The 17,259-nt window shown below is 41.6% G+C and overlaps 1 protein-coding gene across 1 annotated transcript in view; it reads left to right on the top strand.

The window, feature by feature from the left end:
- The first annotated feature begins 203 nt into the window (after positions 1 to 203).
- LOC749630 (golgin subfamily A member 6-like protein 9) overlaps positions 204 to 17,259 on the top strand; it is a 42,706-nt gene continuing 25,650 nt past the window's right edge. Inside the window, 1 exon segment of the mRNA XM_063794281.1 lies at positions 204 to 6,057. Within this exon segment, the coding sequence (XP_063650351.1) occupies positions 5,863 to 6,057 (195 nt within the window). The 5' untranslated portion in view covers positions 204 to 5,862.

Below are 17,259 nucleotides of genomic sequence, written 5' to 3'. Positions count from 1 at the left end.
ATTATAAACTAGGCCCCTCAAAACCAATTATATTGTAATTCTATGGGCCAAACTCACTCATGTTCACAGGCCCCATCCATCTGGCCCATTAATCCAGCCTATAATAATAATTTAACTAAAAAACGAAACCAAATTTATAAAAAGTTAAAATCACCCTATCCATAAAAATAAAATTAAAAAAAAAATTTTTTTTACTATGCGTAAATGTATGCATAGGCCAGATTTATACTTCTCTCCACCCAAACATCTCAGTGTAGTAAAAAGTAACAGAACAACATTGCCGCCAACATATCTCGCCTCCAGCCACAGGGCGGTTTTCTCCTATCTCAAAATAAAACGAATGTACAATCGGGTTTTACACCGAGACACTCCGTTCCCAGGGGCATACAAGAGATGGAGGCCTTCCTCTTACTAATCCTCCTCAACACAGACCCTTTATGGGTGTCGGACTGGAAGACGGTCAGGTCTTTCCCTTCCCATGAGGCCGTATCTCAGACCGTCTCAGTGGGGAAAAACCTTGGACAATACCCAGACTTTCTTGGGCAGAGGTCCCTGTGGCTTTCCGCAGTGTATTGTGCCCCTGGTTAATCAAAAATGAAAAATGACAATAATTTTTACCAAAAATACTGCCCGTAAACATATTATTAATAAAACACATTCTACACAGCCCTAGATCCCTTAAACCTTAATTCTATACAACACGTGTTTCTGTAAACACAGGGTTGAAACTAAAGTTACAAATGAACATCTCAAAACAATTATTCAGGGTACAAATCAAAATGAGGTTTCTTATGTCTTCCTTTTCTACATAGACACAGTAACAGTCTGATCTCTCTTTCTTTTCCCTACAGACACCAGGCTTCCCTTCCCCTGGAGCAGCCAGACCTTCTGTGGTATCTTGAGCAAGCCCCTGGTCCTGTCTGGGCCTCTGCAGACTCAAGGTCTGGTGCCTGACTCACACCCTGTTGTCATATCCTGCCATCTGGCCCCACATGGAGTCCTGCAGGGGACTCTCAGACCCAGGCGTGAGCACTGGCTCAGGCCCCTCTCAGAGGTCTGGCGGCCCAGCATCCGCCCACGGGCCTCCTCTCCCCCTCCTTTTCTCCAGGCTCCTGCCTCTGCCACAGTTCCCTGGAGGTGGCCTCTAGCCTGGCCCAGGGGCTCACACACTCCTGAAGGAGGCAGGGCCAGACTCAGGCAAGGCCTTGGAGGACACATCCCAGTGGGCAGGGCCCAGCACTCTTGGGGTGGAACTACAGGGAGGAGAGGCAGGGCAATTGAGGCTTGAGGTGCCTGGCCTCACCCAAGGTGACCAGCCTGCTCCTTTTCCTCAGTCTCAGATGGAGCAGAGGACGGAGGTGGGGAAGAGAGGCCAGGGAGACAGTAGGGCTTGGTTATGGATGATGGGGGGTCCTTGTGTGATACAATTAGGCGTTGTGTCTCCACCCAAATCTCATCTTGAATTATCCCCATTTTCCCCACCTGTCAAGGGAGAGACCAGGTGGACGTAATTGGTGGATCATGGGAACGGTTTCCCCCATGCTGTTCTCGTGACAGTGAGTGAGTTCTCATGAGATCTGATGGTTTTATAAGGGGCTCTTCCTACTTGTTCAGCACTTTTCCTTCCTGCCACCTCGTGAAGTTTCCTTGCTTCCCCTTCACCTTCCGCTGTGATTGTAAGTTTCCTGACACCTCCTCAGACATGCTGAACTGTGAGTCAATTAAACCTTTTTCTTTTACAAGCTATCCAGTCTCGTGCAGTTCTTTATAGCAGTATGAAAACAGACTAATACACTGTCCCTGCTGAGGGCTGCCCGGCTGGGCTCTCCCTGCATTGGCACCTGGGTTGCCAGTAGCACATTATTTGGTCTAACAGTTTTTGTTAATCATTCTGCAACTGAGCTTATCTAATACATTGATAAATTATTTCAAAGGTATTTTTATAGTTCCAGTCACTTCACTTTTACCCTGACACATATAAATGACTAGGAATGACCTTCAGATAGCGTTTAGCATCTGTAACCAATCTGACAATAATGTGTTCATCAGGTACCTGTGGATTAAATCACATACTGGCATATTTAAACTGAATGTCAGTCTGAAAAATAAATGTACTATATTAACTCAAATACCACTCTTTGTGTAGGTATTTTGTCATATGTTTAAGAAAAAGCTAAAAAGAATGGAAATCCTATGACAATAACTTAAGTCTTTCTTCAAAGTGCATGCAGTCTTTTGCAGTACCTCATTCAGCCAAGTATTTGTTCTCTTATTCAGTATAAGGCAGCTTTCAATTTGCTTGGAAGGCAACATTAGAAGGTTAGAGTTCAGCAGGAATATAGAATTTTAAAATGTGACTTCAACTGAATAAATTTGAATTTCTCTAGGGAGTAAAGAATCAAAATACCTACTTAAAGACAGCAATATGTGATAATTATTTTTAAAGTAATTATGATTAAACCTGGTAGGTTTTCCCGAAATGAAAAAAAAAAAAGTTCTAAAACCAAAGCTGATTTTTAGAAAATGTGAAAATATAAATCAACCCTATCCATAATAGATTCTCTAAAACTTTATCTTACAGTCACTTTCAAGTAACTATTCAAAAATGTAACTGCTATATTAACGTCTTAAAATAATTTAAAACATTTTAAAATATGAATGCTGTAGTTTAAAACAAAGAATCTAGGGGAAGGAAAAGTAGACAAAGAATGCCAATTCCAGTCCAAAGCTGTATTTGCCAAGTTTTCTTAGAATGACTTTTACCGATCTATGAATTCTTATAAACAGAATGCATAATGGAAATACTGATTTTTGTCTAAAGTGGCATTATTGACTGCTTCTGTGATGCTACTGTAATGTAATACATTATTAAATTGTTTCAAGGTGCTGTTTTGCCTAAAAATTTTGTGTGTCTTGAAAACTATAGTATTAAAGGTATTGAGACTGTGCAAATGCTGGGCATGCTTAGCATGAGATAATCGGTTTTTATTCTTACAAAATTGTAACTATGTAAGTGTGTTTATTAAAAGAACACAAACTAAAAAAGTTACAGGAATTAAAGTTGTGGGATGAAAAAGTTACGGGATAAAAAATACTGTGGAAAATTCGCAAAAAAAAGTTGTGGAAAAAAAGTAAAAAAAAAAGTTTTATGAAAAGTTATTTTAAAAAGTTATGAAAAAGAAGTTACAGGATTTAAAAAAAAGTCATGGGATAAAAATAAAAATAAATAAAAGCAGGCCCCTGTCAGCATAAGCCTGGAGAAGTGGGTCTGGAGTCTTCACCCCCACCATGTCCCTACAACCCCTCCCCAGTCAGCCCTTTACCATTAGGGTAGCGAGACCAGACCCTTGTCTAATGGAGGGAGACAAACAGACCCTTTACCACCTTGACCAAGGCTGAGTCCTTACATTTCTGGATGATGATGTTATTTAAGAGCCAGAGGTTGGTGGAGTTGGTTTGTTTGGAGGAGGTCTGACGGCCTCCTTACTCTCACCAAAGCAACTTTTCCCTCAGGGGGGCTCCCATCTTCTTACTCAGAGAGGCAGCTGAGGCGGGACAGTGGAGTTAACTGTAGACCAGGCCAGGGCACAGGCTGCTGGGGGTGGCCCCCCTTCCCCCGTGTACATACTGTAGCTGTGTAACATTCTGTATCGTACCTAGCGGAGGTTGCAGCTGGCATATGAGGAAGAGGTTCTTATAATTATTCGCGGCTGGGAAACTTATTTATTGCTAGCATAGGAGCGAGGAAGGAGGCGGGGATGGGGTCATGGCTCCCTGGTGATGGGACTCCTGTTTTTTGTTTGTTGTTGTTGTTTGGCTTTTGATTTTGGAATAAATGGATTTAGCCATACTGCTCGGCCTGTTATGTTCCCGTTTCCCTCACTGGGTCCTGCAGTTTGTCCCACTCAACGAGGAGCCCCAGAGTGTCTCAGCATGTCCAGCTGGGCTGTGGGGAATCTTCCAGGCCTGTTACCTGTATGCTGCCTGGTGACACCTGGTGGATTTCACGGGGACTGCCATGGCACCTACGGAGTACAGTCCGGCCCTGACAGTCAACAGGTTGAGAAGCCTGATCTAGCTGTGGCCAGGGAGACAGATACCAGCACCCAAGGGCACTGACTTCCATCCACCCCAGGTGTCTTCCGTTCCATCCCCTGCCTCCCGTTCCTGTCTGCACCAGGTGGCCTGTCTGTCCCTCCAGAGTGCCGGCTGCCCCGCAGGCTCCCTCCAGGCTGAGTTCAGGGCCCTGTGTCCTAGTGGCCAGAGCCGGCTTCACAGGATAAGAGCCAGCTAAGCTCCAGGGACTTTCCAGGAAAAGTGTCCCTTGAAAAGGATGTGACCTTTTCACTGCTCCCAACAACACCCTAAAAATGGCTTGGCCTTTTCCCTCCCCTGAGCTCCATAGAGAACACAGCCAGCAGAGGACACATTCTCTGTCATCCAGAAATGGGTTTCTCAGCCGAGGGACAGCAGGACTGGTAGAGACTGTCAGGCCACACGGCTGCCTGCAGAGCACCGCCATGCTTGGCCAGAAGGGCGGGAGGGATGGCGGGGGCTGGCTGTCCACAGGCCGCGCATGTCCCGGAAGCTCACTGGAGGTGGTGCACTTTGGAGGGGCGATGTCAGGAGACAGCTTCCTCTTGCTGGGCTACAAGACTCCACAAGCACAGCACGGGGACTGATTCCCAGTGCTAGAGGCGAGGCAGTTGGCCACGTGTATATATGTGTATATATATGTGTGTGTGTGTGTGTGTGTGTGTGTGAGAATTTATAGCTATAGAACAGGGCAGGGGCATACCACAGAGGAGGCACAAGTTTTCAGCAACTGTCACACCTGGATGTGTCAGCTCACCACTACAACTGACTAAGTCACAGATGAAGGGGGCTGGCTTTGGGGCTGGGGGAGCCACTGTCAAGTCACAGGACACCCACCCAGGCAGGCTTGGAAAGGGAGGTCTCTGAGAAGAGGGATCTGTTTAGAGGTTGAAGGGGGGTCTGAGGCTCTCAGGACGGGATGGACTTGCCTGACCCGATCAGCTGGCAGTTGGAGAGAAAGCAGAGAGAAAACGGGTTAGAGAAAAGCCAGAGCTGGTGAGGCAAGTGCAGAGTATGGGTGCGCTGCAGCAGCTGTGGGAGGGCCGGGCAGGGGAGGGCGTAGGTGTGGGCATGGCAAGGTTCCTGGAAAAGAGGGGCTGGAAGGGAAAGGGGAGGAAGATGGAGGGAGAAGCCGGAGCTTCATAGGTAGTGCCTGGGGACTGCGGCGGCCCTCCCCACCCCACACACGCTGGCCTCTCTCATGGCACCCAGGCAATCCACCCATCCACCCATAGTTCAGACCAATGCCAGCTCCCTCGGGCTTCCCTCTTCTCTGGTGACCCTGTCTTCCAACCCACTGGCCCAGGGCCACCTCTTGCTTGGAGAGCCCCATCCAACAGCCACCAGACCTGATAGAGAAGGAACACTGCCTGAACCAAAATGGTGGAGCTATAAGGGATGGCTGGCTGGAGTGGTCGCCAGAGGCCCCTCTGGGCCATCAGAAAACCCAGGGTCCTCTCAGGGACCCTAGGGAAGGCAGGGAGGGCAGGTAGGCAGATGGCACTGGCCATAGACATATAAGTCTAAGAGGGGAGCCTCAACTGGTTGGCAGGGGGCTGCAGGTTGCATAGGTGAGGCTGGGCCTTTCCTGCTGGGAAAAGCATAAGAGGAAGGCTAACTTTTGTGTTGTTTAGTAGAGAGTGGGTTTCACCATGGTGGCCAGGCTGGTCTCAAACTCCTGACCTCAAATGACCCATCTCTGCCTCCCAAAGTTCTGGGATTACAGGCCTGAGCCACCGCGCCCGGATCCAAGGCCCTTAAGCTTAAATGCCTCGTTCTTCAGTCAGGTTTTCCTTGTTCCCGCATGTTCAGCCAATCGTGTTTAAGGAGAAACTAACAATGAAAACGGACTCGTTGATGGAGGAAAAGTTGGAATGCAGCCTCTGGTGCTGTTTGAGCGATCCCTCTATCCCGGGTCGCTGCTGTGTTCTGGAAAGGCGCATTGTACCCTGGATGCGGCAGGTAAGAGTCCTGTCCAGGTGCTCTGCCCGCTTTCCTTTCAGGCTTCTGTATCAGCTGTTTTTCCCCCTGTAGAATGTGCCCCTGACAGCCACCCCCTAACCCTACCCAATTTGTCTTTACGTGTCTGACCATCAAGGCTCTTCTGGGTCATATTTAGTTCATGCTGATATTTCCCCTTCCTCCCCTCTTTAGTCCTCACTATTTTTGCTTTGGTTATGTTATGCTGTATTCTGTAAGGCTTTAAAAAAATTTTTTTATGGTGGCAGGGGAGAATATTTTATAATTATGCTTTGTGCTTTTTATCTTCCACTCAATAAATGCTTGGTAAATATTTGTTTTATTGAACGTATGAGCCTATTCTAGCTATATTGTGCTTGAACAAAAATCTTAACTGCCTTGTAAGTTAACTGCTAAGAATTTGTCAGCAGTGCAGACATAACATCAAGAACTTGTCATGGATAGTACAAAAAGGTCTCTAAGGGCTTGATGGAGGCCTGTAAATTGACTTCCTATGAAAGAGAGTGTAAGAAGTGAAAATGTAAAGCATGACTGGAGAGCCAGAGTGATGAAGCCAGGGTCCCTTTCTCCAGATCCTTTGTAACAGTGTTATGTGATCTCTTCTAGAAGATCGTTCTGAAAGATAATGCCAACTCGGAACCTAGGAAACCACCTAGTGGGTTTCTGCAGCTTAGGTGTTTCAAATCCTCATCAGCACATTTGTTTTCTCTGCCTCAGTTTGCTTACAATGATGTTGTCAGTAGCTACAATTGCTGTCTGTCTTTGAATACGTAAGCATTTTTTTTAGATGACAGGGATATATGTGCATTTTTATTTTACCAAGTGTTAGAATTTTGACTCTGCTTTTGTGGGCTCTGGGTTAGCTACGTGGTTGTAAAATGATTAGCAGGGAAAACCGTGTGTGTGTGTGTGTGTGTGTGTGTGTGTGTGTGTGTGTATTTTAAGTTTCTTTTGTTGTCAGAGGACTTCGAATTTTATTTTATATGGTAATTCTGTCAATTTACTTTATTCTCCACCCCACATTTATTGAACAGCAAAGTATGAAAGTAATGTGTCCCATAAGCAGCCTTCAGAAGAATTACAACTGCTGTATATCTGAAATTCTTTTTTATTTTTTTATTTTGAGATGGAGTCTCACTCTATCACCCAAGCTGGAGTACAGTGGTGCGATCTTGCCTCACTGGAACCTCTGCTGCCCAGGTTCAAGCAATTCTCCTGCCTCAGCCTCCTGAGTAGCTGGGATTACAGGCACCTGCCACCGCACCTGGCTAATTTTTGCAGTTTTAGTAGAGACGGGTTTCACCATGTTGGCCAGGCTGGTCTTGAATTCCTGACCTCGTGATCTGCCTGCATCGGCCTCCCAAAGTGCTGGGATTACAGGCGTGAGCTACCGCGCCCGGCTGAACTTTCAAGAAGAAGTTTGTGCATCAGTTTTCAAAAAATTATGATATCAAAAGATAGCTGTGCCCTACATTTGGAAAGATACAAAAACTGAACATACTGGCAGGCAGTTTTGCTTGCTGGTGCTTGAGATAGGGGCACACATTGGTCTCAGTGGATTTATGGAGAAAAATAGATACAGAAAGTTATTTCTAAATAAGACCAAAAAATCCTTTTCTTAAGCAGTGACAGGTAAAGAGGTTGTCTTGGCTAACCTTGAATTGTGTTGCCCTTGATTGAGACAGTTTTATGGTGGGGATGGTAGTGGTGATAAACTTGTTGGAAATTTGTCTGCTAATGGTAACCTTTGTGGTAGCTGTCACAGACAACTTCATCCTCACGGGCCTTGAAATTAGTATAAAACTAACAGAATGGAGGAGAAACAAAGGACCTGAATAATCAGATGCTTAGATAATTGTTCTGTGTTTTCATAACCGGTGAAAAAGAACAGTGTTAGGAACACTTAAACATTCCATGGAAGGAACACTGCCTGAATTTATATTGTGATTTTTGAGCATCATTTACTGTTTAAAAAGAGGCATATTATAGGTAACATTTTAAAGACAAATAGAAAACTTATCTTTTCAAGATGGATCTAAAACTTAACCTTATCAAAATTACAAAATGTAAAGCATACGATTGAAAAATATTAATGCATAGGTTTAAATATTGGTCATCATTTTAGATGTCTTTCAAAATAGATTGTCTCTTAAATATTAAACTGAAAACATTGAACATGTTGTAGAGTTTGTGCTCAAGGTTAAGTTTCCTGGGGTGATGGATATTTTATAATATGGATAACAAAAACTCCTTAAGAAATTTAGAAAATTTTTAGACAAAACTAGAACATAATACCAATAATTCTACCACTCAGAATGTACCACTGTCAGAATTTTGTATCTTTCCCATCATCTGCTCATCTCTTTTCTCCTTTGCTTATATGTGTTCCCTCTCCCTTAAAAAATCAGATTTTTTTGTAATCTGCTTTTTCACTCAACAATATTGTAGATCCGTGTCATAAGTTACTCCTCTACAGTGCCTTCAGTTATTGTGTGCTTTGTGTTGGATGACTATACCATCTAGTCATTCGCGTTTTCTGGTACTGAATACATAGGAGTGAGTGAGTGAGTGTTTGTGTTTCTGTGTGTGTGTGTGTGTGTTTTCTACCTTAACTAATGCTTTAGACATCAATAGGTAGAGCTAAATCCTTGAAACCTTCCATGTGGTCGCTTTCAGTTCTCATTGCTGAATTGGTTTCTAGAGATGGAACAAATTATATTGTATGGAAAAAAAAATTTTTTTGAGACGAAATCTCACTCTTGTCACCCAGGCTGGAGTGCAATGGCATGATCTTGGCTCACTAAAACCTCCACCTCCCAGGTTCAAGTGATTCTCCTGCCTCAGCCTCCTGAGTAGTAGGGATTACAGGTGGCTGCCACCATGCCTGACTAATTGTTCTATTTTTAGTAGAGATGGGTTTTCACCATGTTGGCCAGGCTGTTCTGGAACTCCTGACCTTGGGTGATCCACTCACCTTGGCCTCCCAAAGTGCTGGGATTACAGGCATGAGCCACCACACCCAGCCTTTTTTTCTTCTAGGTACCAGCTTTTATTTATCAGATTGGTAAAAATGTTAGAAAGTGTGCAATGAAATGGGCATTCTCACAGTCGTGGCAGAAAGTATAATTATCTTTGACTTTCTAGAAAGCAGTCTGACATTCTAGAAACTTGCCTAACCTCTTCCCATTGAGGCAAGATGAATTCTGACTATCCCTAGGTGGCCAATCTTGTCCCTGTGATTCCATATCTCCCAGAAAGAGAGGTCTAGTCTCAGGGAAAACCCAGATTTTCTTGGCTTAGCCCACCTGACAGCTAATCACTGGAAATGAGGTGGGCCGGTAGAGTCCTTTGGTCAGGTTTTGTGTCAAGAGCGGGATGTGGAAAGATGGGAGAGAGGTAGCAAAACTGGCCTCAATAGAACTATGTAAGTTAACACAGAATGGCAAAGGAATGTTTCTTCCAAGGAAGAAATTCTAGGGAAGGAAGAAAGTGGAGGGGAAGGCAGCAGTTCTCAAAGTTTTGGGGTCAGGATTCCTTTACACTCTTAAAAGTATATTGAGGGCCCAAGGAGCTTTTCTGTATATAGGTTATATCTATTGGTATTTATCACTAGAAATTAAATCAGAAATATTTAGAATATTCTTTAAAAGCTCACCAAATTTTGTTATAAATGCTTTTATGAAAAGAAAATTTCTAAACCCAAAGTAGTACAATCTTACACCTTTTGCAAATTTCGTTGATGTTTAATACGTCATTTGCATTTCCATTCAATTTATTGTGTGATATTTGCTTGAAAAAATGTGAACAAAGGCCAATCTGATACAGATAGCCATTTTAGATCCTTATGGATATTTCTTTCTTTTTTTTTTGAGATTGGGTCTTTCTCTGTCTCCTAGGCTGGAATGCAGTAGTATGATCACGGCTCACTGGAGCCTCAGTGTCTGGGGACTCAGGTGATCCTCCCACCTCAGCCTCCAGAGTAGCTGGGACTACAGATGTGTACTACCCCACCTAGCTAATTGTTTGTATTTTTTGTAGAGACAGGGTTTTGCCATGTTGCCTTGGCTTCTTTTTTGATACTCCATCAAAAATTGATTTTTCTTGAACTTTGGATCTTTTGCCCTTGCATGGTATTATAACATCATGCATTGTTCAGTTCAAAAATAATGGTTCACTGAGATCTTCTATATGTTGATACGTTTGATTGTACAATATCAAAATACACTCATCAATATCACCATCAATCTCATCAGAATACTTTTGGAAAGCGATGGTGGATATAAGTTTCTAAAATTCTAATTTTTTGTTCAAAAGCTTGAGTTTTAGTATTAGCAATTTTATTGTTGAAATTTATTATGGCCTGTCTGTTGTTTTCCTTGAAATAACAGAATCTCCTTTTTTGAGAAAATGTCTCCCAAAACCCAAGCTGAAATAACATTTTTTGTCAGCCATCTTTTGGAGTAAAAATGATATTCCATTAAAGTGGTTAATTCACTTCATGACTTAGTCTCATGAGGGTTTTTTCTCTGACAGTCTGTAGGTATGCTCATGTATACTTCCCATTTCATCACTTGAAATATTAAAAAGGTATATTCAAGGATTAAGATGTAAATTTTTCACTGCTTCATCATAGACATTCTTTTTATTTTTGAGGCAGGGCCTTGTTCTGTCACCCAGGCTGGAGTGCAGTAGCATGATCACAGCTCACTGTAGCCTCAACCTTCTAGGCTCAATCAATCCTCCTGCCTCAGCCTGCCAAGTATCTGGGACTGCAGTCATGCAACCACCATGTCCAGCTAATTTTTGTATTTTTAGTAGAGATGGGCTTTCACCGTGTTGGCCAGGCTGCTCTCAAACTGTTGACCACAGGTGATCTGCCCACCTTGGCCTACCAAAGTGCTGGGGTTACAGGCATGAGACGCTGTGCCTGGCCTGCCCTTCCTTTTTAAACCTTTAAACCTTTCCTGTGCATAGTAGTCATACCATGACTACTAGTAGTTTGGTGTTACTGCCTTTATTTGTGCTAAAGTACCAGCATTTTTACCCACCATTGCATCTGCACCCTTACAGCAAATGTCACCATGTTAGTATTCCTGTCAAAACAGTTTGGACCTGGGGGTCTGAGGGCTGCACTTTGGGAACCAGTGAAATAGGTACTTAAACCTACTATATATCATATCTTTTCATCTACAAGATTTTTAAAAACTTGATTTCAGTTAATGTTTTTGTAGTTTTTAAAATATGGTTTTGTGGGGTTTCAGTCCAGAGCAGCAACATATATTTTACTTTGCTTATGCTGAAGTTTACTAGACAAATACTAACCTAATAGAATGAGGTCCTAAATCTAGTTGCATTTTCTTTAGCCAAAAAAAAAAAAAAAAAACAACCCAAACTAAAAATTTAAAAATGGTCCATATGGTGTATTCCCAATGTATGCTGAAGAATTTGAAGAAGAAAATGCAATAGTCAGTAAGTGGTATTCTTTAAGAATAGCATTGGGCCAGGCACGGTGGCTCACACCTGTAATCCCAGCACTTCGGGAGGTTGAGGCAGGTGGATCAGGAGATCAGGAGATCGAGACCACCCTGGCTAACACAGTGAAACCCCGTCTCTACTAAAAAACAAAAAATTAGCCGGATGTGGTGGCAGGTGCCTATAGTCCCAGCTACTCTGGAGGCTAATGCAGGAGAATGGCATGAACCCAGGAGTGGAGCTTGCCGTGATCTGAGATCATGCCACTGCATCCAGCCTGGGTGACAGAGCGAGACTCTGTCTCAAAAACAAAACAAAACAAAACAAAAAGAATAGGATTCATTCTGAAGAGTTTCTTTTAGCCTGTAAAAAGATTTGGGACACTGTAAGAGAGGAATGAGAAGAATGAGAATAGTGAAATAAATCATTATTGAAGAGAGAGACTGTTAATGATGTCCTCCTTCAATACAACTTGTTTTTCTTTTCCTTTTTTTTTTTTTTTTTTTTTTTGAGATGGAGTCTTGCTCTGTCACCAGGCTGGAGTGCCGTGGCGCATCTCAGCTCACTGAAACCTCTGCCTCCCGGGTTCAAGCGATTCCCCTGCCTCAGCCTCTTGAGTGGCTGGGACTACAGGCATGAGCCACCATGCCTGGCTAGTTGTTTTTATTTTGGTAGAGACAGGGTTTCACCATGTTAGCCAGGATGTCTCGATCTCCTGCCTCGTGATCCACCCACCTTAGTCTCCCAAAGTGCCCAGATTGCAGGCGTGAGCCACCGCACCCGGCCAACTTGTTTTTCTGGTTTTCCGTGGTTTTCATGGTTTTCTGGTTTTCTTGGTTTTCCTTGACTTGAACCTAGTTCTTCTGAAGCTAATATATAATAACAATTGCTTTTCGCCAATTTCTAATAGAAGACAGTACAATGCAACAGAGTAAATGTCTATTAATGGGTGAAAGTGCATAATGCTTAGTTCATTAGCTCTTTAAAAAATCACATGTAATTGTGTCCCAAAAATATATGTATAATGCATTTATTCGTATTACTTGGTTTGTGTGATAGAATAAAATGTACGAATTTTATGGTGTTTGAATTAGTTATCTATTGCTCTGTAACAAATTTAGCAGCTTAAAACAACAAACATTATCTCACAGTTTCTGTGGGTCAGGATTCTGTCCAGTTTACCTTGGGTTCACTGGCTTGGCCTCTCACCAGGCAGTGAAGGTGTTGATGGCGGCTGTGATCATCCCAAGGCAGGATAGGGAGAGAATCTGTCTCCAAGCTCATACTGGCAGGATTCACCTCAGAGGCTGCTGGACTGGGCCTCCATTTCTAGATGGCTATTGGTCAGAGGCCTTTTACAATACCTTGCCATGTGGGCCTCTCCATAGGGCACCTCATCACATGGCAACGGGCTTCCATCAGAGGGAGCAATGGAAAGAGCAGGAGAAGGGTGACCAAGGCAGGCATCGTAGTCTCCTTGTAGCCTCATCTCAGAAGTGATGTTACTTTTGCTGTATTCTCTTTGTTAGAAGTGAGTCACTAGGTCCAGGGGTGGAATTTTACAAGGCTGTGAATGGCAGGAGGTGAGGGTGATCAGGGCCATTTAGAGGCTGCCTACCATTGTTGAAGAAAATTGTTGACTTCTATGAGCTGTAGCAGCAGACAGTGCTATGCAAGGAGAATGGCTGTCTCAGAAGTCCAGCTCCTCACATGGGTTTTAATGTGTTGCCTTTTCCCCCTGATACATTTTGTTTAAATCCGTGGTCATCTTGCCATTTAGTGATGTGGTTTAATTGCATATTTGGGTTAGGCTGTATGTAAACATTTAACATAGGTGTCTCTGGGTTAAACAGGAATCCTATTCATCTTGTTCACCGATATGGTCTGTGGACTCTGATGAGCCAAATCTGACATCAGTTTTGGAACGTCTAGAAGATGCTAAGAACAACAATTCGGTGAGGAAAGAAGCCAAGCTGTTTTCTCTTTTCCTCATGAACATTATATTTAGAAATTAAATGTTAAGAGATAATATGATAAAAAACATGATTAATAACTATAAACTTAGAGGAATTAAAGTGTGGGTATTTTAAGTCCTCCAAATCTTACTTACTACCTGATTTCTCTTTATTATTTCCCACATGTATAACCTTAGTTTAGATTAGCAATTCGGGATCGCTTTTTCCCTGAATTCTAACCATTAAGCCAAGCAAGCATTTTGGGTGGCGACCACTAGCCAAGGTGGGAAGTAGAAAAAAGACCAAGGTGGAAGTGAAGGGAGAGATGGGGAGAATGACACCAAAACTAGTGGGAGGGGATTGCCTTTTCTTTCAAGGGTCTGTAAGTCTGCAGTAAAAGTCAAAGGTATTCAAATAGGAAGTTTTGTTTTTGTTCTTAGTTTATAAAGAAATATAACTTTCCATGTTGGAAAAATTTTAAAAACTTTTTTTATTATAAAACTCACAAGCAACCATTGTTGAGAAAATTAGTAAAGTACAGAAAAGCAAAAAGAAAAAAATTAGTCTCCCATAATTTCTCTACCTAATATAACCACTATTGACAGTTGACATGATGGCCATTTTCTACCAGTATATATTTTTTCTTTGCTAGTAAAATACATAACCCTTATACATATGTTTAAATAGTTGAGGTCGTATTCTCTATAGTTTTATATTCTTTTCTTTTCTTTTTTTTTTTTTTTTTTTTTGAGACACAGTCTTGCTCTGTCACCCAGACTGGAGTGCAGTGGCATAATCTCGGCTCACTGCAAGCTCCCCCTCCCAGGTTCACACCATTCTACTGCCTCAGCCTCCCCAGTAGCTGGGACTACAGGTGCCCACCACCATGCCTGGCTAATTTTTTGTATTTTTTAGTAGAGATGGGGTTTCACCGTGTTAGCCACGATGGTCTCAATCTCCTGACCTCGTGATCCTCCCACCTCAGCCTCCCAAAGTGTTGTGATTACAGGCGTGAGCCACTGTGCCCAGCCCTTTTATATTCTTTTAAAAAGTATTTACTGTATTTTCCCATGATGTCATAGTCTATATAGAAAAATAACAATCATTATTTTCAGTTGACATGATTGTTTACCTAAAAATATCCAAAGGAACCAACTGAAAAAAACAATTTTTAAGATTACTGGTTAAAAGCTCTTTTATATAAAAATCAATAGCCTTCCCCAATGTTAGCTATAATCACATAGAAGATATAGTGATGAAGTATTTTTTTAGGTATTTCAGCAAAAATTAAATACCTAGGAATAAACTTAGATATGCAGGACTTTTATCAAGGACATGACAAAATTTTGCTGAGTGGAATGAAAGATTTGCATTCTATGTTCCTGGATGAGCAGATTTCATGTTATAAATATGTTAGTTATCACCGTGTCTTCATATTAATTTGTAAATGTAATTTCTGCTGGGCACAGTGGCTCATACCTGTAATCCAAACAGTTTGGGAAGCTGAGGCGGGTAGATGACAATTAGCTGGGTGTCTGTGGCACACACTTGTAGTTGCAACTACTTATGAGGCTGAGGTGGGAGGATCACTTGAGCCTGGGAGGCAGAGGTTGCAGTGAGCCAAGATCATGCCTCTGAACTCCAGCCTAGGTGACAGAGTGAGACCCTGTCTCAAAAAAAAAAAAAAAAAGCAGAAAAAAAGTGTGTGTGTGTGTATATATATGTATATACATTTCATATTTTATATATATATTTATATATAAATTGTATATATACATTTCATATTATATATATTTATATATAAATTGTATATATACATTTAATATTATATATAGTGTGTATATATATGTACACAAATTTCAGCACAAATTCCAGCAGATTTATTTTTGACACGTGACAAAAACGACTCTAGTTTAGAAGAATAAATAATAAAAATTAATAAAGTATAGACTCTTTCAACCAGATATTAAATAAAATATTGTGGACTAGCCCTGGGCCAGACAGATAAAGACAATGGAAGTTTAGAACCAGAGTCATGCAAATGAGAATTTAGTGTAAGGAAAAGGTGGTATTTTTAACTTAATACTGAAAAGATAGATTATTCTGTAAATGGTTTTAGGAGAACTGACTATTTGAGGAAGTCTGAGTCTTAACTCCAATTTTTGTCAAAATAAGTTACAGTTGGTTTAAACACATCTATTCTTAAAAATTAGAACAGAAGAATATTGGTTTGAAGATATTTTAAGAGTTAAGGCTGAGGCTGGGCACAGTGGTTCACGCCTGTAATCCCAGCACTTTGCGAGGCCAAGGTGGGAGGATTGCTTGAGCCCAGGAGTTTGAGATCAGCCTGGGCAACATAGCAAGACTCTCTCTCTCTCTCTCTCTCTCTCGATATAGATATACATATAAATATACATATACAAATAGAAAAAAAAAGAGTTAAGTTTTGTATGGAGAGCCATGAAGATAAGAGGTAAAAATTAAAGGCTTGATGGACACATGTTTACATCTCCAGCAAGGGGGTTGATGGGAAAGACTGATAGACATAGCTCTATTACTGCTACCTCCTTTTAGGAAGTTGCATCTGAACATCTAAAGATACCAGTTTTATAATAGCAGAAATGAGTTATTTTTCAGTGTCTAAAACATTACATGACATACATACATGCATACATACATAAGTATGTTCATAAAGTTAAATGAAGTAGTATATAAAATTGGGCCTAGTGTTTAAAAAAGTAAATATATTTACATGAAGGAGAAAACAACTCACCTCCCACTCTTACAGCCTCTGCCAGTTTATCATAGCCTAGTTTCTTGAGAGAATAAGCTACATGTCTTCACCTTTTTTCACTGAGCTCATTATAATCTGGATTCTGCCTTCATCGTTGCGCTAAAATTTATCTCCTAGTTGCCAAATCCAGTGGCTCCCCTCTTAGTCCCCAAATTGACCCCTCTGCAGTATTTTGATACTGTTGATTGTTCCTTTGTTGAAACATTCCTCCATTCTTAATGTCCACCAATAAAGAGTTGGTTAAATAAAAATTATAGTGTACAGTTTTATAATAGAATATTCTGTTCTGTTGTGGACCAAAAAATGCAGCCAGTCTTTCCATAAGAGCATGTGCAAACTTCTAAGATATATTAGGTAAAAAATTAAGGCATAAAATATTGTGTATAATCTGACCCCTTTAGCATACAGTGTAAAAACATCTATGTCTGTACTTGTTTATACTTACTTTTTTGTCCCCTGGTGGATACAGGAAACTGTGAATAGTACAACACAATTAAAAAAAAAAACTCTGTGTCTGCTGCACCAGGACCTGTGATAATTGGGTATAAAAGACATGTCCCTGTCCTCTGGGAAGGGACATGATAATCAAATGAGACTTCTGTCGGATTCTTTTCTCCTGTTTTGATCTTATCACCCTGCCTTGGTCTCCTCCGATCTCTTCTTCCTTGTCCTACTTCTTTCTTCTCTTCTCATTCTGTGCTTTCTCTGAGTAATCTTTGACTCCCATTACTTAAGTCATGACCTGTGTTGCAGGGACTCCTAAATTTGTATTCATCTCCAGAGTTTCAAACCCATATATCTGTCTGTATATCATATATTTAGGGAATCTCACTTGGAGTGACATGGGTGTTCAAAATGATGATATTTAAATTTTCACGTATCCATCTCCTAGCACTCTATCTAGTCACATACGCCTAAACCTGGGAACTGTCTTAGCATTCTTTTATATACAACTGTTCTCTG

The sequence above is a fragment of the Pan troglodytes genome, chromosome 16 (genome assembly GCF_028858775.2).
Source record: "Pan troglodytes isolate AG18354 chromosome 16, NHGRI_mPanTro3-v2.0_pri, whole genome shotgun sequence".
NCBI classification, from domain to species: domain Eukaryota; kingdom Metazoa; phylum Chordata; class Mammalia; order Primates; family Hominidae; genus Pan; species Pan troglodytes.
The sequence above is the reverse complement of the archived record's forward strand: the minus strand, read 5'-3'. Positions and strand labels throughout refer to the sequence as shown.